General features: G+C 43.4%; 1 protein-coding gene across 6 annotated transcripts in view; it reads right to left on the reverse strand.

Moving 5' to 3' along the window:
• The window catches only part of LOC311272858 (uncharacterized protein), a 39483-nt gene extending 21126 nt beyond the window's left edge, over positions 1-18357 (reverse strand). For 4 of the 6 annotated variants that reach the window (XM_084379570.1, XM_084379567.1, XM_084379569.1 and 1 more), the window contains exons 1-2: positions 17967-18357; positions 938-1159 (exon numbers count right to left, since the gene is read on the reverse strand). In XM_084379570.1, the coding sequence (XP_084235696.1) occupies positions 938-1159; positions 17967-18033 (289 nt within the window). In that variant the 5' untranslated portion in view covers positions 18034-18357. The remainder of the gene's footprint in view (positions 1-937; positions 1160-17966) is intronic. The other 2 variants (XM_084379571.1, XM_084379568.1) reach the window with 1 other exon arrangement.
• Positions 18358-23802: the final 5445 nt, after the last annotated feature.

Consider the following 23802-nt stretch of genomic DNA (forward strand, 5'->3'; position numbering starts at 1 on the left):
TTCACAGATCAACAAAACTGCTGCTGAAAAATCCAAGCATTGATTTATTCTGTTTTTCTTGGCTTGTTTGGCAGCTTTAGTCTTAAAAACAAGAACTAGTAGAAATCGTCAAGCAGTGCCATGAGATTGTCCAGTTTGATGTGGACGGCCCTGATCCCGAAACCATCCAACGCCTTTTGGATCAACGGGAACAGTTTGTTAGTCGGGCCTTATCACCCAGCGTCAATGTGAGCTGATCGCTAATGCTCTGGCAGCCAAACGGGAACAAGCTGCTGCCGCCAGGTCCCACAACCTGAGGAGTGGAGGCTGTTGAGCCAGCCTGCAACAAATCCATTTTGTTGCAGGTTCAGGTTGAATCCACTTGATTGATTTTTGGAGGTCTGACCAGCAAAAACACTAATGAAATCGAGGGTTTAAGGACAGAGGAAGTCTTTCACTGTGCAGATTGTAAAGCCCACTGAGGCAATGTGATTGTGATTTTGGACTTTATACTGATTTGATTTGATCGAATGAGATATTTTAGCAAATCAGATCAAAAGCACATTCAGAGGTGGTTTGAATGTGATTCAAATCAAATTTCTAAAATGCTCTGGACGCTCATATCGGACTGAGAAGCGCCTTTTGTGTCACTCGTGGCTGAGCAGACTCCATGAGGCGGCGAGCGGAGGGATATGAAAGACAACAGAGAGTCATGCTGAAATAAATTGCCTTCTCTGCGACTTGACAGCTGCTTGTTTGGAGGGCGGGATGATGGACCTCCATCTCTCTTGTTTCTGTGTCGGACAGCCACATCACCAGCGTACAGAGTAACTGACAAGTACGACGTTACCATAGCAATGTTTTAAGGCACGGTTTCTGAATATGGTCTTATGCACCTAGACCTGCAAAAGAGACATGTACATCTGACTTACTACAATATAGTAAAAACCATCCAAACCTGCAACTTTCTTGGGCTGAGGGCTGCTGCCGTCGCCCGGGGTGGATGGCCTGACGTCTGTCTTGGAGGAGGCATCTGTCTTGCTGGGGGTCTCTGTCTCGGGGCTGGAGTCTGTTTTAGGAGAGAGGTCTGTGAAGGCTGAGTCGTCTGAAGTCAGAGGGTCCTTCCCCAAACACTTGTCCCCATTCTGGATGGGCTGAGACGCTGGCTGCAGGGGCAGAGCTGGAAGACAGAAAATAAATCAAGCTGATTAATAACAGATAGGATTTACACCTGACACACCTGCTTTTAGTCTAATATGTGACGTCTTGCTGTCGTGTCGCTCCCCATCAGCGTGCAGCCTCCGCTAAACGCTCGTCACTTTCTCTTCACGCATCCTTTGCGGCTTCATTAACACAACACTCTCGACTCATTAGAAAATCACTAACATCTCTTTAACACGCGATTCACGCGCATCAGGCGAGCAGCAGCGAGGCGCCACGCTCCCCCCTCCGTCCCTAAAGGTTTGAAAAAAGCTTCCTGTCAACAGCGTTAAACACACCAGCAGCAGGTGAGACACGAGCGCGGGAACAAATCTCAGATATCAGGAGTGTAGCGACACATTCAGAGTGAAAAGTACGACGGAGGAGCCGAGACACACTTTGAATTTTCCTGAAGGGGAAGAAGAAAAACATCGGAGATTGTGTCTTAAAAGACGAATGCTTACATAGTGATTATCATGGGGAGAATTAATGGTAATTGGCTTAATTACTCCCATAGAGCCGCTTCGACTGATGTATAAGTCCCTTGACTTCACTGTGAGGCTCAAAATACTCCTCAAGATGAAAAATAATCAAAGTTATGTAAATGTTTCTGTAAAAAGTGGTTGTAAATGTGATATCAGTACGTTGCTGGAAGTTGTGAGACTGCGAGACATGTTCAAAATAATTGCTTGAGTTTAGTTTTAGAAAATTTAGGCCTTGTTTACACCTGGTTTTAACACGTGACTTGATCTGGATGCTTTGATAACGACATCTGGTCCACTTTGGGTCGGGCGCTCTGATTATTTCATTCATTTTTAATCCACAATCCACTTTTCAGGCAAATCGTAAAGATTGTAAAGACATTGCCAACACCATGCAGTCATTTTTCAGTCAGTTTTGTGGGGTTTGATTTAGTTCGAAGAGTCCTTTTTGATTTAGTGGGCAGATTTCTCTCTTAACAACGTGATCATGATCCTGTACAGATGTCATTTACACTCAGCTGAGAAGATCCAGATGTGGTCTTGCCAATCCAATTTCACAGCGTGAGTGCTGAGAGAGATACAGATCACATGACGATGCCTGAGTATAAAGGCTCTATCAGACAAGTCTAAAACACTTCCCCATAAAACAACTTGATTTGTCATAATTTCATGTTTATGTCAGTTACAACTTGCAAAAAGCACAAAAACATCCAAGTTGTGATAAAATCTGAAAGCGTTGACTTCTAGATGAAAACCTGGATGTCCGAGACGTCTTCTCTTCTCAACCAGCTAAAACACAATTACAACATCAATATCAATTTATTTCATATAAAATATCAGAGCTGACAACAAGGAGTTTCCAGGACATCGTATTGACAGCAGTTTAATAAATTCATGTAAAATAAGATGTTGCACTTGCAGCTGTAAAGCACATGCACAAATACTAAGAGCATTACAGCTTCGAGTACTCTGAACTGGGACTTCTGGAGCAAAGTGCACGAGCTGAAGAAATAAATACAAGCTTCACGCTGAAGAATTAAACATGACGGAACAAGCAGAGCAGCTTTTATCCTCGATAATGTGCAAATAAGAGCCTCTCATGTTTCTGGAGCCTGACTTAGAAAACCAGATCCAGACTTTCAGTTGAAACAGTTGTGAACGTCTTTTTCACCAGCGACCAGAGCTGTACTTTAAACGTCTTTTCATTGTAAAAACACTCGCTGGGATGTATCAGACTTTATGTATTTGTTCATCAAGTCTGATTTACTTGTCCAGGAGACTTTATACAACAGTTTTCACCGGCTGTGTAGCCCCATGACCTGAAAATCGACTTCGACGTGTAAATATGGTCGAGAAACGTTTGAATCAACAGATGAATTAATAATGAAAATATCAGTACTTGCAGCTTTACATTGAAAGGCATGTCTTACATAATGAAGCCTGCATGACAACTAACATGAGCATCCACACAGATCCGGTCACGAGGCCACACTTCCTGACCTCTGACCCACACAGATCGTGACAGCGAGGCAGCAAAAACGCCACAGAGCACATCCTGTTTAATCCTGCTCTGACTTTGTCTTGACGCCCTGCTGACACCGAGTTCAGCTCCTCGGCTGCTGCTCGTCCCGGTCTCTCTCCCCTCCCTTTATCCCCACGTCTGGTTGTCACACTGAAGAAGTCGGCGACAAACTGAGCGGAGCTGCAGCGACGCGTGGAGGAGGGGGGACTGGGGCAGGACGAAGAAGAAGAAGAAGAAGAAAAAGAAGAGGAAGAAGAGGACAATTTGTACACTTCTTCAAGGACGTGTGGAGAGTGAGGAGGGAGATTAATAGGGAAAAGGAGAGCTGGAGGACAAAAGTGGTGCAGCAGAGGGGAGAAAGGGGAGTGTAGGGTTTAAAAAGACAATGAGGAGGCGAGATAAAGACAGTAGGAGCTGCAGAAATAATGAGACAGGAGCTCAGAGACGGCGAGGTAGAAGGTGAGAGGCCGCAGGCTCGAGGCCAGCTCGCCTCTCCAGTCAGCCAACAGTGGGCAGATGGAGCGTGACGCTCTCCTCAGGCCCGTCCAAAACGCTCACCGAACCACATAAATCACAGATTAACACTGGGCTCGTCTCCAAACCATCCCTGCTGTACTCAGACACGGAGCTTAATGCACAGGTCGCACTATAGCATACTAATGGAGGATCAACAGGGTGTGAGCCGGAGCCCCGTGAGTGTTTTGATAGTGCGAGAACAGAAAAAAAAAGATGAAGGCTCGTGTTCAAACAAGACGACACCGCTTCTACCTGATGTTGAAAAAAAGGATTAGGATTTGGCAAAAAGAGGATTGCGGTGCTCCTCCTTTCTCGAGGAGATTACTTGTTCAGCGAGCGCGGCTGACTTTTTGAATTCGATCAGTTTTACGAGCCGTACATGGCTGGAAGAGACAACGAGGCTCCAAATTAGGATTCGGAGCGGCTGAATTCCCAGTATTCAAAATATTTCGTGGGAAAAAAGGAGCGTAAGCTAAAAGAAACAAGGCAGACGTGTTCAAAAAGGCACATTAACATTCTTCTTCTGGCATATTTCAAGCCATTATTTACTGCCACTGTCACCACACTTATATAAGAAATATATTTATAATTCAATCAAAATTTGTGGAGAAGGCATTGTCGAAAAAATAGACTACTCCAAGGGCCAGAACACAAAAAATGAGATGCAACAAAGATACTCGGCTGCACTTGAACGCAACGCAAGGACGCAATGGAAAGACTGCGGATAAGCAAACTGTTGTTGTGATGAATGATTCATTCATTCTCGCTAATTCAGCCACTTCACATCTAGAATATGTCGGATAAAAAGCTGGAAATGGCACCGGCGAAGGTGAATAGATAAAGTTTATCGTGTTGTATCTTGTTGCTGATTATCTAACATGTGAGTAAATCAGGCACCACTGTGATAAACTGCACAGACGAGACTACAGAACAAAGGCGGAGGACGAGATCCCTCACACGACTCTGAAGTTTGTCTCTAACTAGTCATTACCGTGAGCGCGGCATTGGGTGTGTCTGTTGTGTGTTTTCATGCATCTAAACCTTAGGTGCTGTAAGAGAGGAGCGATGATAGGTGTCGTGTTGAAGCTGGACCGCAGTGTAAACGTTCGACAGAGAGAAATTCTTCTTCTTACAAATGAAAAGTTGAATTCACGAGATATAAAACTTAAAAGATTAAATACACTGAGCGGCTTTCCTGGAAGTATTACCAGGTCTGTTCACTGACTTTATGACTCACTTTTCTACATGTGCTACTGTTAAACTGCACTGTGTAAATATATAAGCATTTGTAATTGACATGTGTGGCCACAAGTTCAGTAAAAGCTGCTTAATTTGACTCTAAGTGGTGTAAAAAGGAGACAGTAGTGAACAACAACATGAAAAGAAAGATAAAATGCAGTTGTTTCAACGTGTCTGATGAGGCTTCGTTAATCACAGCTACAATTAAAACCCTTTTGTTTTTTAACAAATATTATTATGACATTTATTAGTCTAGATTAGAGGTTTTCAAACTGGGAGGTGCCCCAGGGGTATGTGAGGGGGCTTATCAACACACACGGCTAACAGAAGCAATTAAGGTCCTTTAAAACCCGACAGACACGACACGTTTATTTTTAGAAATCAAAGATAAAAGATTCTTCTTACAACTGCAGAACTTGCCTTAGAATTATCACGTTTTTAAGTTTTCTTCCGTATCAGGGTAATCCAGTGATAGTTGTCTGTACATTCATGGGTGCGTTGCAAACAGGAACTGCTAACAGCTAATTCGGCTTACTTTAAATGGTGGTAATTTGCCCAAATATAAAAAAATACAGGCTGATTATAAGGCATGTATAAGCGTATAGCTCAGTGAATCCATGCTAACCCCAAAGCATTATGGGGGATATAAACTATATCCTTGTCCACTGTGAAAAACATCCTCAAATCTGCTTGGAAATCAGAGAAAAAAAGAAGCGTCTCACAACTGCAGAACTTGCCTTACAATTATCACATTTTTAAGTTTTCTTCCATATCAGGGTAATCCAGTGATAGTTGTCTGTACATTCATGGATGCGTTGCAAACAGGAACTGCTAACAGCTAATTCGGCTTACTTTAAATGGTAGTGAATTGCCAAAATATAACGAAACATAGAGTAATAAACCCCGGATATGTAAGCTTTACCTCATTTAAAGAGCTACAGCCATTGACAGTCATTATAGGTGAAATTCAACTACGTACACTTGTGAAAACTACAATCACAACATGGGACAATACATTTTGTTATATGCAGCCTTAATATTAACAGGCATGTTTTCAGCGTTGTCCCTGCAACAACAGAGCTAGTCCACACAGGCTTGCAGAGATGTTCAGTGCCAAGTCAACAAGTGTGTCTTATCGCGCCCGATCAGCCATTCATGTGACAGGCTCCGTTTAACACAGAAACACAAATTCAGCATGATGTTCACTCGTCTCTCTCTCCCCCCCCTCTGCCTCTCTCCTTCCTCGTCCCTCCGCTGCCATCTCAGGTTTCTGTGCCACTGTGACAGACTCCGGGTTTATAAATAGCGTTAAGCGCCATACTGAGAATGTCGGCCATAAAAGGGGCTGGCTTCTGTCGAGGCACCTTGGGACGGCACACTGACCAGCATGTGGTGCACCAGATTTACTGGACAGGCAGAGAGGAGGAGGGGCGGGGACACTTAACTTTGCCTGTCTGTGGGCCACGTTGGCTGATAAAACCCAAATCCATCTGGCATGAAAACTGTGTTAACCAATAATAGAAATAAAACAGAGAAAGGACGTCCAATCAGAGTTGGTAACCTGCCAAACTGGGGGCCAAATTTAGCCACATTAAACCTCAACCACAGCTGAGATTCACCGGCGATGGTCAGGAAAAATATCTGTTAACCCTTAGATACTCCTACAATGTTTTCCCTCAGACAGCTGAGGGGGTTCACGGATGCTTATACTTCTAGTCTGAGTACACTACATTTCCCAGAATGAGAGGCTCCTGGGAAGCATGTGTGAAAGCCGTGGGTTGAGGCATGAACTCACAGAAAACAGCTGCGAAAGCAAAAAAACATCAAATAAAATGGTCACAGTTTTGTGCTTCAGTACAAGGTGAATGTGTGAGACCCTCACAAGAGGTCACATCAAGCTGCAGAGCAAGTCGAGCCGGGCAGGAAATCAGACACAGGATTTATTTATATGGGCCCTGTTGAAACGATCTATGGTACGAGTCCAACTTGCTTTTGCTGGTTAGGCGCACGGCACAAAGCAGTTGTATTTAGACTCTTAATGAGTCATGGGTGTGTTTTGGGTGTGACATCAATTAAACCAATCAGTGTGTCATCTCCCTTTAAGAGCCAGCTGCACCAGGACCTCGTTGGTCTACGGCGCTGTCACTTTCTGACCCAATGTGCACCTGAATACACCTCATTTTCAGACCGACACGCCCAGGGCTGCAAAGATGGACACAAGTACATTTGCTTTTTACACAACGTGGGCGCTGGGCGTGAAAAACGACAGCGATGTCGGTCTGAAACTAGCAACGACACTTGCGCTGTGCACCGCTTTGCACCAGGAGTAAGACAGAGTCGACAGCTTGCTGTCAGAAGCTCAGGCCATCACAATATATAATATAATATATAACATAATATAACAGTACAATAAAAAACTATGAAAAGCGCAGCATCTCTTTCTAAAGGTGGAGCAGAGCATGTTGTGTGAAGCAGGTCAGCCTCTATTGTTCGGAGTTACGTGCATGAGAGCGCCACTATGTGAACTCCAGTATGTGGGTATGTGTGTGTGTGTGTGTGTTGTGTGTGTTGTGTGTGTCTTTGTGATGAGTGGGACATGTTGGATCTGGGTCAGGCCAACCTCAGGAATCTCTGGCATGCACATCACCCGTGCACATGTTTATACAGCGATGTGTGTCTTCTGTGCGTTATCTGCCTGCACGGCCCGCATGTGCCGAAGAACAAGAAGGATTACAATCGTCCAAGAAGAGCAGAGATTAAACACCCGTGACGTCCTATTGATTATCTCCTCCCACAAACACACGAGCTCAGATTTAAGTGACTCCAGGAATTTGCAAATATTCCAAACAATAATAGAGTATAGTAAATGAAGTTTAAAGCCGGCCGTCTGACTGCTTACACACTGTCAGAGAGCACATGTGTCCTTGATGGACGCCTCCACAACCTCTTCCTGTACGGACAGAAGAAAAAACGGAAACGCTCTCGGGCAACAAGTATCCATGCCCCAGGGAAAAGCAGAGGAAGAACATTCCTGGGAGAGAAAAAACCAGCCGAAACACCGGCCTGTAGTTTGGATGTCTGGACAGATAAAAGTGAAATGTTCACAAAGTTAAATTACTTCACATTTTACACCAATTTATGCTTCAATTGAAGGACAAACAATCAGTCTGATCTATTGTCCGTCGCACTAAACTGATAGTCCACTTCCTCAGCTCCATCTCAGGACAAAAAACAAGAGAACCGAGAGAATAAAAAAGGTCACCGAGTCCAAATTCAAGCGTGCATGATACCAAAAAAAAGCCCACAAACAAAATGTCAACCAACCACCGGAGAAAAAAACTTCAGGCCTCACGCGAACTAAACGCTGCACGAACCCTCTGAATCCGCACAGATTCAGAGGTCAGTGGACCAACAGCTGTGTTTGTGATGAGCTCCGGGTCTCAGCAACAAGCAACGACAACACGCACAGCTACTAATCACCGTCACAGGAGAAGAAACGTGGCTTCTCTGTGATGATGGAAGAAGAGAAACCTCTGGGATTCAATTACAGACCACATACTCTCAGAACGACTGCGTGTGTCAGCTGTTCTGCTGCATTTTCTCTTTGGATCACTGAATGTGCAGGTTTGGCTGAAAGTGAAGAGATGATTGCTCCCTAAAGCCACGTCACGTCAAGATTTCCGTTCGCTGCTGAGTCATCTTAACCGCCTCAAATGTCACACAGATGTAGACAAAATGAGGCTTCTTCATTTCTAGAAGACAACCGAGGATTTCATGATCTGAAACCAGCGCTAGCAGATTTTATCGGCCGTGGCTTGCTAGCATAAGCTAATGCTACAAGTGAGCTGATTGAGGAACCTCGTGTTCAGCTGATTTCTTAATGGTCCCAGCTGATAGACGATGATTTCATCACCTGAGATGACGACCGACAGCTGTAGCGAGTTAGCATAACTAACTAACTGGCTAAATTTAGCAGGAGTTGCTGAGCTTGCTAGCTTAAGAGAGATCATCGTCATGAAAATAAATATCATGAAATAAAATTTGACATAACCCTAATAAAAAAAGAACATTTAGTTTGAATAGGTCTAAGCTAAGCTACGTGGTTAGCTAACGTTGCGGCCCTCGCCTTGAGAAACAACTCTCAGTACTAGGCTAGTTAGCTGGACATGCTAACGGTTACGGCTCACATAAAGAGTAGATTAACAAGAATAAATCAGCAAGAGCAGCCTCATCAAGCGACGGCTGAAAAGCTACAGAAGGTAACAGGTATGGTATTTATTTACAAACATTAGCATTGTAGCGCAAGCTACCTGTTAACTGGCTAAATTTGGTAGCTATACTTGCTAGCTTAAAAGAGGAAGGGGTATGTGATATGTTTTATCAGCATGAGTAGATGCTGACAAAGGTCGTTCGAACTGTCCCTTTAATATAAAAGATATTGATTAATGCAGCTTTAATAGAAAAACAAACAACATTCTGATTAAAACCAGGAACTTTTCTGCTCAAAGAATGAAGAAGATGACACATCTGACCTTACACCGGATGCCAGCTTTCAGTTTTTGTTGCTAAATGTATCTTTTTTTTTGTCTCTTTAACTCTTAAAGCGGTCGTCATACTTGTGTTTTGGCCGGATCAGCAGTTCAAGCCCTGCACACTGTGTCAACGACTGCCACTTTACTGTAACCGCCTTCAGCGTGGAGCTTAATAACCTCCCTCGTGGTAACCTGTGTTTATTTACATCATGTGGCTCGCTCTGCCGTTGCTATATCATGAAGATGACCTCGCGATGATGTCATGACCGAGGAAGTGAAACTCCCTGACTACAGCTTCAGTCACAACAAAACACGGCTGAGCTATTTTCTCTCCGTCTCGTAGAAAAGCTTTTTTCTCGGCACCTGCCATTTAAAAACGGTTCAAGACTCTCCTGTCTGTTCCCGCCGCCTCACCTTTGAGCTCGTTGTTAGTATCAACCTTGAGCCGGCGAAGAGAGAGGAAGAGGAAAAAGTGAATAATAGATGATCCATATATGATTCATGCTTGGCTCTGGTTTATGTCTGTGTGACTGGGTAACCCACTTCTTTGTGGTTAAAAGCTCCTCTTGAGATCTCTGCTGTGCTGTGGAGTAACATCCTGTCGCCTGGCCCTCGTCATCCTGACTGAATCTGCCTTAGCTTTTATCTTCAGACGCTCGGTAGTACTTTTTTAATGCTTTTAGGAGCCTTTCCTGTCCCTGCCCTGAGTTCAGACACAGGAAAGCGAGAAAATGCTCCTTCTTGCTGGTGTTCACCCTTAAAAAACAGCATCTTTTCTATCAAATAAAAAGTTCTTGTATGTGTAACAGTTGTGATTTTTGGACTTTTCCAAGGCATTATCACGGTATATCCCCACTGCAACAAAAATGTCTAAATAAAAGTGGAGATAAAGTCGAAGAAACAAACAGTTACATAACACAGAGACTTGTGAAACAAAGGACAGAGAAGAAAAGCAAACTGTGATCTACAGGAACAATGAGTCTCACTGCAGCCTGTTTATTGTCTCTTCACCGCAGACCACCACACTCCCTCAGAAACTGACCACTTACACTAATCACAGACAGTCTTTACTTTTCCTTTATTTAACTACTTTTCAAGTGAGACCTGGTCGAGAGCACAGAGCGAACTCCTGTTCCCACGACGGTTTCAGCTGATATGTGACTCTGACAAAGAGCTCGGTCAGGTTCGATGGGGTTTTTGTGATGGAAACCTCGAACGCAAACATCAGACTCAAGTGTATCGCGTATGCAGACCCCAGCTGCCCTGCCGCACTCTTGTTTTGGACTCATAAAGTAGGGCATAACTGCGTCTGGCTGACTCACGTTGACCTGGCAGCAGCAGAGGTGTGGTGACGGACCGAGTTTAATCTCAGCTGAGGTCTGATTTCAGTGCAGCATGTTCAGCCCGGACGCAGCAACAAAATGAAGCTGGAGACATGAATTAACTTCACCTATTAATATTATATTGTTATCGTATCCTGGCTTTTGGATATCGTTATGTCCTGATGTGACATAAGTGTTGTCTCCTCCTGGTTTTAAAGGGTGGTTACAGTCAAGTGATGTCATTTTCTGTCCCACTTTACCCAGTTAGTCTTTATATCCACAGTGCTGATGGTCATTTATCAAAATGTCATTGATTTATTGATGTATTTGGTAAAAAAAAAAACATTGTGCTATTTGATTCTGTTGCCCAGTCGTAGCATTTATAAACTGCTTTGGGGGAGATTTTAAAATGTCAAGATATATATTGTATATTGCAGTAAACTGTACCCTACAAATATTGTAGTTTAAGGCCACACCGCCGTCCCTATCTCGAGGAATTACTAAACTAGCAAGTTAAATTATGTGGAATTGGGATAAAGCAGATCGCTTGACATGGGATAAATAGCTAGCAATCAAAAAGATCTTCTTAATTGAAATATAAACCTTTCCCTTCCGACATGTAGCCTGTCCGCTCGCTTTGCCCCAAGTTCAACCCAACAGGAGAAGCTGCCGGCCAGTCAGGAGGGACTGCAACAGCCAAAGAGAGCGGTGTGTTTACTGGGGAAACTACAGCGCCACCGCTAAGCACCAGCGGACAACACATACACACATAGCAACGCAGAGACACCGTTGATATTTGTAAATACCCTGAGTCACCATGTAGTCTTTAGTCTTTATGTTTTGGGGAATAGTGTTTAATTTTTAATGCACTTTATGAATCCAGTATTGACGTCTTGACCCTTCATGAGGCAAAGCATGAAACATTAAACATGCAGCAGATTGATCCAGTTCTTCATATGATAAATCACATGAAGGTTTCAGTTCTGTTTTCACCACAGCATGAACTCTGTGTTACATTCAATCAAAAAACATCAAATCTGGGAACCGGGAAGGTCTGTACGTCGACACAAAGCCCTCCAGACGAGAGGCAAAACCCTGACCAGGCTGCAGCCAACATGCAGCCTGCAGCCTGGTCTTCATCTTTCATCCTGAAGAAGAAAAAAGCTTTTCAAGGATGAATTTCGGAGCATAAAAGGGCAACAATGAGCTTCCAGCAGAGTCGCCGCTGCTCGTGTGAGGGGAGAAGCAGAGTGGCGTCATCACAGGAGACTGCAGAGGCAATCAATCGACTGGTGCGGCAGGAGACGCCGCATTTTTTAACTGATTCAAAAAAACAGCCGTCTGGAGGAGCAGAAAACATCTGACGCGCCACATGATGGCATCAAGTAAAGATTTTCTTCGCATGCACCGTTGTCAGACCTGTTTTTAGTCCAGATCACACATGACTATTTCATTATATGTTTTGTTATCCTGCCTTCAAGATTAAATGTGGTTGCAGTCATCTGTGCTCTAATATTAGAGCCGGTGGGTCCTGTGACTGAGACGTTGTGTGCTGAGTGACGTCTGTGTGTGATTGTGTGCACACACACTTCAAAGCGGGAGGACGGAGGGGGGGGACGCATCTGTTAGTGAGTCCCCTGGGGTCGGAGGAAGACGTCAACACAAACATCCAGTACCTACTGCAAGGCAGCATGGGTAATGGACGGACGAGTACAGGACAGGAACCAAACGAAAACATCTGAACAAGAAATTCAAAGAAAATCTCGCTACTACGGGGAATACTTTCCTGAAATGATACCAGACTTTGATGCTAGGTCGCCTATTTAACACTTATGATGAATTCAACTGATTTAATATCGATCAATTAATCTTTAATAGACAGCCAACGCCCGAGGAGGTGAAATCTGAGGGGGCTGCAGGATAAGAAATGAGGGGTTTTGCCTCTGGGCTGGTTAGAAAGGCCCTGAGGACACGATCAATACTCTGTATTCTGTGGACATCAAAGTGAATCTGCAGCTGAAATATTGAAGCTACGTTCAAGAGCAGAGCAGCAGAGACTTAATGTGACGGGTACCGGTAATTAGAGCTGGAGGTCGGACCTCAGAACTCGTCTGGTACCGACTGCAACGTGTGCGTCAGCGTCGAGAATCAAATCCTACTCGGTCTTTCTCGCTCCTCACACGACGTCCCCTCAAATTTTTTTTAAGTGTGTCTGTTTTTAATCTTTAGGAAGGAGTGGTTGTATCACCTGCAGACAAAACTCAAGTGTTTCTGCAGGCACAGTGAAGCGACCGGGCCCGAAACAGAACGAGGTCAGCACCGTCTGCCTCCTCATTAGCTCTCAAACAGTCCCAGATGTGTAGGTGTTACTACGACTGTAACGTATGAAATGTGAGGTGACAGTTCCCTTTGTGACGCCCCTCTGCCTCACGCCGTCACCTAACAGGATCATGCTGCAAACAGGATTATTAATATCAATGACTTCTGCTTTTTTTTTTAATGCTGGATACGAAGAGGAAACATGACTAATGTGTGCATACGCTCTCAGGAAGTTTCATCCTTTTCCTTCTTTCTTAGTCGGCAGCAGAGCGGAGCGTTTCCTCTCTGATCCTGAGCGGGCGGTTAGCGTCGCGGCTGTGATTTATAGCATCTGGTCGCAGAGATCGCTGACGTGGAGAGTGTGTGTGGGGGAAGAGAGCGCTCCTCCTCCTCCTTCTTCTTCTTCTTCTTCTTCAAGGATCCACTCAAACCAAAACAACCCACCTCAAACCTTCGACTCCCCCGTCCAGTTTCTGCAGAGTCATTCCAGCCGATCCCCCGTCCACGCCCAGCAATCCCAGCGAGCGCTCTGCTCTTCCCACCCGCCATGTGCGAGCGTTCGAGCCCCCCGGGCCGAGACTCAGATGGCAGAGCTGTGAGGAGTTGAGCCCCGTCTGACTGAAGCAGCTGAGAGGAGCTTTGTCTTTTTAGGTTTCTGAGTTTCAGTTTGGCAAACAGACACACTGTTAAAAACTCGATTCAGAAAAAGCTCCTTTTAATTACTGTTGCTATATAAGCTGCAGTCGTTAGCTAGCTAATTAAGCTAACGGTGCTACCTTAGCGACGTGAATAGGTTGAAACCACCGTCCTTGGCTGACTTAGATGTTTCCAGCTGGCTTGTTTTAAACAGAGAGTCCTGTAAAATTGTTTTAAAAGCACTTAAATAAACAATATCACGCTAAAGTAAAGGCGCTAAAGCTAACAGGTTCCTGGCAAAGAGTCAACATCCTCATGTTCATGTAGAAGACCCCAGAATATTGCTATGTAGAGCTAATTAGCCCTCTAGTGATCTAAAGGAAAATGCAAGATCTGATTGTGATTTCATTTTAGCATAAGCATTTTTTGGCTGCTTCACTAAGGCTAATTCGGCTACGACGACAAACAAAAGGTAAAATATACTTGACTGTCTGTATTTTCGATAAATGTACGGGTACAAGAAAAACGGCTAAATGATGATGATGACTAAAAAGTATGTTTAGCAAACGTAACCCTCTAACATTGGCTGAAAAGACTGAGCTGCTAACGTTAGCTTAAACTCTGACATAGCGTGTAGCCTAGCGTCCAGGAAAAGGCTTCCTCAAGCCTTCTCGGTGGATTTGCTGGCTGTAAACAGAGCTTTTTATTTAGCTATCATGACCCCACAAAATAATGTAGTATAAAGTGCTTCTCAGTGTGATATAACAATTAAAATCTGGCTACAGCTTTGGAAACGGTACAAAAATACCCGGATGTTATGTGCTAGAGACGAGGCCGGCTAATGTCCGGTTAACTTGAATGGGGATAGTCATTTTCATGGGTTGTGACGTAAAAAAACAAAACATATCCACCATTTTACTGCCACTTCTTTCACGATGTAAGCTTCAAAGACTGGTGCTCTTCCTGAGGGGCTCCAGTGTTTGTGGTTTTTGGACAGGCTGATACAGAAACAGTTCATCAACATTTTATTTAACTCCCTGAGACTTATGACAGTGGCAAATCAAAAAGCTGGCTGAAGAAGTTTTCTAGGCCAGAACCCCCCCATTTCCAGCCTGGCTGTGATGTTGAACGAGTGCCAAGAACATAACGTCAGCATGACTGGGAAGCTCGCCGGCACAAAGGGAGTCCACGTCTCATGATTGCTTCCACAGAGGAGCGTTGAACTCCACACTCTGAGCTCGGTGACGCTGCAGATACCAGAGAAAGAGCTGCACACAATTTAAAACTCCTTTTACAAACGAGCGCAGACAGTTTTTCTGTCGGCATCACACAAAAGGTGAATTGTTTTCCGGCGTGGCGCCACTCCTATTGTGAGCCGCAAAACAGTGCAGTCTTTGAACGTGTCGTGTCTTGGAGAGGCTTGGCTTTGACTCTGTGTTCCCTCAGAGAAAAACAATTTTCTGACACACGAGGAAAAGTCAGATTGAGCGGCGTAATGTCGCTGGCTGCCTGGTTATGACATAAAGAGATAAAGTCAAGAGGGTAACGTGTGTTTGTGTGTATGAGTGGAGGAGGGATTTAAATGGTATGGGGTCATGACCCCTCTGACTCACCAGGCTGTAAAAAATACAAACAATCCCTTCTTGGCTTTTTCTTCTCCGTCTATCTGTCTTTCTTTATTTTTAAGCACAATGAGACTCGCAGCTCTCAGAAAGGCGTCACACAGAAAGAATGCTCCTGTTTATCTAACGCCCCGGCCTTTTTCGGCGTCTAGCATTCCCAGCTAACGTCACGTGTTGACCAGCCTGCTGCAGACCAGAGCTGTCTGTAAAAGGCCTGCAAACCAAAACACGCTCTGTTACATCGACGAAACAAAGCTCTGATGGTTAAACTGCATTTCAGGCGTGTAAAGACACAATTTAAAGCAAAAGTAAAGGTGCACAACAACGATAACGTTAATCTGTACCCGCTTCTCATAGCTGATACGGACAAGATTAAGATAATTTCACATTTTTGTTTTGTCTTAACCTTTATTTTAGGCACAATATTAATATTTTGTGTTTTTCTTGCTTGACAATAACAAACATGGTGACGCCGGTCCTGTTTCGCGTGCTGCTCGAGGCTGAGTCATTGTGGTCACAACAAAAACGAGGAAGCCTCGACGTTTTCCGGCTAACGCTAATTCACGTCATCTTAAAAATATGTCAGCCGCCAGCCTACCTGTCATTTCTACAATCTTTTTAATGTCACCATAGATAAGAAGGAAGTGAACCTCGCTAACGTTGGAGATCTCATGTTACCATTATACGTTAGCTAGCTAGCCAGGTAGCATCTCGCTAACATTACTACACTATGATGTGTCCGTGAAGACGGCGGTCTCTATAAAACCTGACTTTACATCATAATGTTACCTTTAAACAAACGTAGGTGTCTTTTGTGACGATGTCTATTTTTCACCTGTCCACCAACAACATCTTTTATCGTTAGCTTGTAGCATAGCACGTGAGCTTCACAGAAAACAGGAAAGGTACCGAGATTCAGATTATCGGTCGGATAAATATCGTGCATGCCCTCGGAGAAGACAAATCTAACAGATCTGTGTCAAGATTGTAAAACACCACGGTGGACGTACAGATATCTAAACACTGATGTCAGTATCGGCCTCAGAGGTCCAGCATCCATCCGGCTGCTGCTGCTGCTCTTCTTCTAGTGTTCATGCAGACTCCCCCACATGCAGCGGGCGAGCACCATGACGGCCTGCCTGCCTCTGCGCTGATAAAAAGCTGCAGCAGACGTTTTCTCCCTCCATCTGAAGCTCTCTCCACCATCGACTGGTGACGAGGGGGGAGGGCTGAACAGAAAGTCACCTTCTACCAGCACACAGGTCAAGAGGAGGGGAGGTGTGTGATGGAGGCTCGCCTTCTGTTTTAATAACGTGGCCGCATTTATGGTGTTTTTAACAATCGTGTGGTGCGTTCAAGACGCCACAAACGAAGGCAGCACGATGTAGTGGTGGGAACGATCGTTTTCAGGCGTGATGACGTGTCTGCAGCACGATAGTACCTCGTTATTCTGCTGTTTTGACAACATTTCACCCTGAAAAAAGAAAAGATCGCAGCTTCTTCTCTCTGATAATGCTTCAGTTTATTGTGCAGTCATGACTCAAGTTCATATAAACAAGATCCAGAGTGAAAAGAGGTCAGATCCTCAGAAAACAGCTGCAGATATGCTAAAAATAATTAAATCATGTTGTGATTATTTTGCCGGATATGATTCACGATTAGTGGGAATTACCATTTATCCATCGTTGATTAAAACCATGATGATGTGACGTTTATTTGTGTCTGAGTATCAAACAAACACGTCTTCTTGCATCATTACAACACGCTTTGTACGCCAGGACGTCCCTGCAGCACTACAGTACCTCTTCTTTCACCCTTTAGCAAGCAGAAGAGCCATTTTTTCGATGATATTTCAATTAATCGTGCAGCCAAGAGTGAAAAAAAGACCAGAAATACAGAAACTACCAACAAAAAAATCAGAAATATCCGAAGCGAGGCTGATTTTAGCGTAAACATATCGTCTTTAATTCATATAAATCACTATAGTACACGAGGAAATGTACTCTACTATCAGGCTTTCACTGACTTAAATCTGGGCTAGTGGAGCAGCTTTGAAGAGGCTCAGATGCAGATGTTTGGGAGCTCTGCATCAGCCAGCTGAAGTGCCCTTGAGCAAGACTCCCCACAGCAGAGGCAGATAAAAGGAAATAAGGGTTTTTCCCCTGCGTGTATCTGGTTGTATGTTTGGCTGTGTGCGCCACTGACGTGTTTGGTAATGGACACCACAGCTCAGTGCAGCAATTTCCAGGATATCTGCTGGTCAGGCAACCCGCTCACTGCTGGTGTGGAGGAATTATAGGAGGTTGCCAGGTTTTTAAAAAGAAAGGATAATTTAATTTTTATGATTTTTTGGGGGGGGAGGGGGGGGAGAGATGATGTGTTGCATTGCTGCAGCTGTTGACTTTAAAGGCGCATTTCATAAACTAGACTTTCATTATGACTGGTGGGATAAAAAAAAAACAGATTAAAGGAGAAATGACACAATTTATAATCAGAACCTTAAACCCTGATGTCACCTTAATTCTCCTGTAAACCTTTTTCATGACCTATTTTTTTTTTTTTTTTTTTTTCCCCTGTTGACAGTAAAGATTACTCACATTTGTCAGTTAGTGTCAGCTTCTCCTCCAAATGATGTCCCAGCTCTTTATAATCCATCGTTTCCATTCAGGCGGATCTCAGTCCCTCTCCAGTCGCTGTCATTCCTCAGAGTCGCTCAGAGGAGATGAAACTCCCGGTACAGCTCGCCCCAAACACGCCCTTTGTAAAATCCAAACCCGGAGCGAGGTAGAAAGAAAAAGTAGGCGCAAAAAAATAACGTGGGGACTGAAACAGGGTCCGACTGGAAACAGCTGGGAACGTTTCAAATCTTTAGAAAATTAAGAAATCTTGTTTAAAATGTCAGAATTGAGAGAGTCGGTCCGGTCCGGAGGGTGTTCAGAGGAAAATCTACAGTGCGGGAATAAAAAAAAAAAAAAAAATAGGAGCTTCATGAGTCCTGTGAGCCGCCGTCAAGTCAGGAGGAACCGGAAGTACCGCTTCCGGTAAGACATTTCAGAATAAAACGAATCCATACTTATGCCATGTTTTGATAAGAGCACTACTAAACAAGATAAGTTAAAGATAAAAATGTCAAACAGAACAAGCAAGACAAAAATAGAGTAATATAAAGATAAAGTGATAAAAGTAATAATAATAGTAATTATGAAAATGATAATAAAAATAATAAAATTTAAAAACACTATGTACCTTTTACTTACAGATATGAACAAGGAGGACAATTGCACCTAATATATACCTCAGTTGGCACATAATGTAGCATGAATTCATCGCTGTGGGTGTTTCTTATCATTATATTTTGCTCATAATTCTTGTTTACGTTTTATTTTGTTTGTTTGCTTGTGTGTTTTGTATGTGTCATATAAGCTACTTTCTGTCCGTCTATCTGTTTATCCATCCATGTGTGTAGCAGTGTACTTTGGAAATAAAAAAAAGTTGCCTGGAGACAATCTGATTGCACAGGATACAAGCATGAATTGCACAGGAATGTAAATATTGTGTTGTGATGTTGAGATAATTGGTTATGGTGACAGAGAGACAACAGCGGTATTACAATTTATGTGTTGTTTGAGTTAAAGAGTCTGACAGCAGTCTCATGCAGTGATCAAAAATAGGATTTTCCAGAGATTTCATCTGCATTTTTCTCTGCGTTTGTTTTGGATGGAGACTTGGAGACACGTGACCCAGTAGGCTGAGCTATCTCCATGACAACTGAGAAAACCATCCACAAATAGCAAGTAAATGGACCTCAAATAAACTTCACTTGTTAAACTTTTGTTTGTAAGGTCAAGAAGTAGTTACCACTTTTTAGCTCTATAGAAACACATCTTTATTATATTTCTTTCTGATTTTCACAGACAAGAAATGACAAACCATCACATGGCGTAACACTCAACAAACACCAATGTTCACACAGTAGAATTACATTGTATTATTATAAAACATAAATATTGTGTTAATCATGGTTCCATTTTAACTCGACCACGTTTTATTTTGAAGGCACGGTATCTCCTCTTCCGGTTACAGCCTCGTTTTCGCCCTCGCTAGCTTGACGTCGCCGATCGCAGCGAAAAACCGCATGCCGGCCAAATGGACGATACCAACTGTTTCGCGAGGGAAGAAACTAACTTAGCCGCCAAACACCAGATCAAATAATCCACCTGAGACGTTTCAAAAGGGCTAAACAACACATTTAAAATGTTATAAAGGCCTCTGGTGGTTTTAGCCACCGTAAAAAAGATGGAAGTGTCCTCTGAAGTCTGGGGCTCCGTGAATGGTTTGACCCATCAGATGATTTCCAGCAGCTGAAATCAGCCCTGCTGCCTGGACCGAGGTGAGTTGTCATTACAGAGTATTAAACGGACTGTATGAGTAATTACAGCAATTACTCATGCTTAATTAACAGTTTGTAACAGGGAACGGCATTTTTTAGTTCAATGACAGGTCATCCATTATGTAAAAATGCTTTATATTATGATATTAATGTCATTAAGATGCAAAAGGCCTTTGTTTTCACAGGAAAACATGAAATCTCACTGGAATACTAATTTTAAAAAAGTGTTTTTTAAATTTCTCTATAATCCTACCAATGCATAGACCAAAGATGATATGCACATTGTTCAAAAAGCCTGATTTCCTCAGGAATATTAAGTCAAATGTTGCACACTACATCATCTTTCCAGTGACAGGGCATTATCTGCCTGCACGCTGCTCACGGCGTTGTTGATAACAACCTTATTAACGATTGATACGACCTTCCTGCCACTGCAGGAGACAGATGAGGTCAGTCTTCCAGGAGGAAATCTGCTGCCAAGTCTTATTTGATAACAAGAGGAGCAGCAGGATGACAAAATAAAGAAACTGAAAGGATGAAATGTATACGACACCATGGGACATTCGAGCCCACTCCAGAACCACCTAAATATGACAGTTATTGAATCATTCAGATGTCGTCAAAACACGTCTGCATCAACATTATTGTCAATTTTCAATATGACTTCTTCTCCTATAGACGAGGACAACAGAGGGAAACGCTGCTCCCCCTGGGTTGAGTACGAGTCTCATTCATTTTTTAAAAGAGGCCTTTTATAAATAGTCTGACCAGAATCACACCGCCTGCGCTTTTTTTGGTCATTTGGATAAAAAATTCAGATTAATTATACATGAGGTCGTCTGTGTTTATCATCGTTTCTTCTCTTCAATCTGCAGGATGTAAAGGATGGAGACTAAGTAGAAATATATGTTCAAAAAATTCCCTTAACGTTCATTTTAAACTCTTCGGAGGAGCAGGATAGATAATCTAACATGATGTCAGAGCTACGCTAAATGCTAAAAGGCCAAATGTACAGTATGTGAGCGTCACCACAGAGATAAAATATGCATGACCCACTTAGCTTAGTGAAGACACTAAAGACTTCACAGACTTCAGGACTCTAAACACTCGGGTTGCGGCCGATGCTTCCTGACATCAAGATCTTTCACTGGAGTTGGTCGACCTTTTTTTTTCCATCTCTTTCCTACTCCCTTTAGTTCAAACTTCAATCCAACATGCCAGGAAAAAACTTAAATTTCTCATGTCCAAAGACTACCCCTCTAGAATAATTCCTTCTTCACGGATGCTAAAGATAGCCTGTGGTGTGCCGAAACACAGCTAATCGATCCACCGGCCGCCCTGCGACACGTGAAAGTTGAAGAGAAGCAGCTCCGGCGGGACTAATGGAGTTGGATCTGGACTGTTGGTGCCTGTGAGGGAGCGAGCGGCTCTGTTGTTGAGTCTGGAGTCTGCGGTGATAAATGGTTTGTTGATGCGGTAATGAGATTTGAAAATGAGATGACGGGAAATGTAATACAGCGTCGGAGGGGGGACAGGCAGGCAGCGATCGATAAACCTCACATCTCTTGGTCGTGGAAAAGACGGACAGATGGATGAAGTATTCGTTAACGTGTATCCCGCCACAGACTCTGTCTTTATTTGTTTAGAGGCGTATAATGACGCCGATCGCACAGTAAACTTGTTGTTTTTTCGAGAATATGTTGCTCCTGTAAGTCAGACGAGGGGTTGAAAGGCTTTAACCGCAGAATAAATAAATTGCTTAATATATTAAAGTGCCTCTTGCTCAGTGAACGGCCTCTTTGTTGTTGCACTGGTGGTTTTCCAGACACAGATAACAGTGTGTCAAAACATTTAAGTTCCCCTGAGGTCTCTCTCCCATCTGTCTGCAGTCTACTGCACAACGTCTGCAGACAGCCGCGCTCTCTATGAAAGGTTCAAGGTAATTTATTCATCGTTATACAACACGAAAGTTTGTAAACTCCTTCATGCTACACAAATCGGGGAACATATATACAGTTATTGATATAGAAATATGCATCAACATGTAGTGCTTCTGTTGAATCTGCGTCAGGGTGAATGTAAACAGCAGCAACAAGATGATGATAATGTGGTCTGCAAACACCGTCCATCATCTCTGACAGTGTGTGAGCACCAAGCATCAGTGATGTAAACACAGAGTCCACCTCTCCTCGTCCAGCTGTAGTCCTGCCGGCTCAGAACACGGTCCATCGAGTGCAACAGCTCGATCCGAGATGTTGTGGTGGAGACATTAGCCTGCTCTGAGTCCAAAACACCCGCTTTCTTCTCCGATGATGATGACAACAGTGTTTCTGCCATAGCAAGGCGTACAAGGACACGTATAAGAAAATAATAAGACTAAGAGTGTGCAGCCATGTTATCTACTCTGAGATGCTCAAGGAGGATCAGCAGTGGCTTTGGGCTAAATGTTGACATGCTGACATTTAGCAGGTACAATGTTTACTATGTTCCTGTTCTTGGACTTCTTGGACAGTTTGGGATCGTGAAAGTTAAGACAGTTCATCATGAGGAGTATATGAATGTGTTCACAAAGTTGCAATAGCTGTTGAGATTTTCACACTAAAAAAATGCAAAATTGCCAACCTAATTATGGCAGTAGTGGAAAAAATCATTGTCTGGGCACCATGAATGTATTAATTTCATGGCAATCTGTCCGTCAGTTGTTGAGTTATTTCAGTCTGGCAGTCGACTGACCCACAGCGTCTTTCCCAGAGCTGGTAACATGCTGAAAAAACAAAATAAGATGGACAAACCTGAAAGAAAAATCCTCAACAGCTCTCCTCCTATATTTAAACCATCATGCTCTGATTCTCAAGGACTCCATAAACACACCATGTGTCTTTAAACCTTTTTAACCTCAAGACTTATGAAATTACAGCAGAACAAATTGTACCTGATGTGCTGCCAAGCAACAGACATAAGCTCAAGTTGACATAAGCTCTTCGCTCTGATGCAGGCAGCATCACTTTGGCAAAACAAATGAGTTTTATAGGATCCCTCAGACTGTTATTGGCATCATTTAGAGCCAAATCTAACCAATCACACCAGGTTAGAGCGTTCAGATGGATGAATAAGTTAAGATCGATGCACATGTCTTTAAACGTTTTCCTTCACCAAAGAGTTTTGTCAATGAGACTTCCTTTGTGGGAGTGCATGTCCATACTTGCCTGCACCTGACAGAGACATAGGGAGGTTCAGAGAGCCTCCCATAAACCCATAGAGGCATGCAGATAATTGCCCCTCCTACACACAACCACAAAAGCGCGACAAAAAAGGCTACCAACAAAAAAAAGCCTGCAGTTACACTTAAAAAATTCGTCTGGATCCTCCCTGCGCGTTTGACCAGAGGGGAGTGCACATTTCTGTCTGCAAAATGGGGAGTTATAAAATGCTCTTTTCATTGTAAAAACCCCTCAAGTACACAATGGTTTGGTTTTACAGGGCGAGTACACATATTTGGAGAGCGCACTGCTGAAGTCAGAGTCTGAATATAACCACAGCTGCTACAGTGTGGGAGGAAAGCATGTCTGCAGTTGGTGAGCAGAGCTGGGGGAAAAATCTCCAAGTGATTTCCCCTCGTAGCAGATGACACTGTGGTCTGAACTGGATCGCATCCTTTGTCTTTGCAGATGGAAATAAACATGAAGTATAAATAATAACTCTTTGGCCACCATTTTGTTTTCTTCTGTCATTTTAGCTGCGTCTGGTGAACACAAATCACCACCTCCATGTTTGAAACTGCTTTACAGAGTGAAAGCTTGTCTTGAAAGTGCAATATGAAGAATTTTAGTTTCAAACTAACATCAGGTTACCTGGCTGTCAAATAAATGTCCTTTTTACTGTTTTTGGTCGTTTTTACACTTCTGCTTTTGTGCATGTTAATCAAAGAAGAAATAATGTATTCATTAGTGAGCTTTAGAGGTGCTAGTAGTTTTGTTACGCAGGGTCCAATTGAACCAGCTCCCCTCGAGTCCAGTTTTTACACTAAGCCAACTGGTTACTGG

This window comes from Pagrus pagrus (genome assembly GCF_965226575.1).
Source record: "Pagrus pagrus genome assembly, chromosome: 17".
NCBI lineage: Eukaryota > Metazoa > Chordata > Actinopteri > Spariformes > Sparidae > Pagrus > Pagrus pagrus.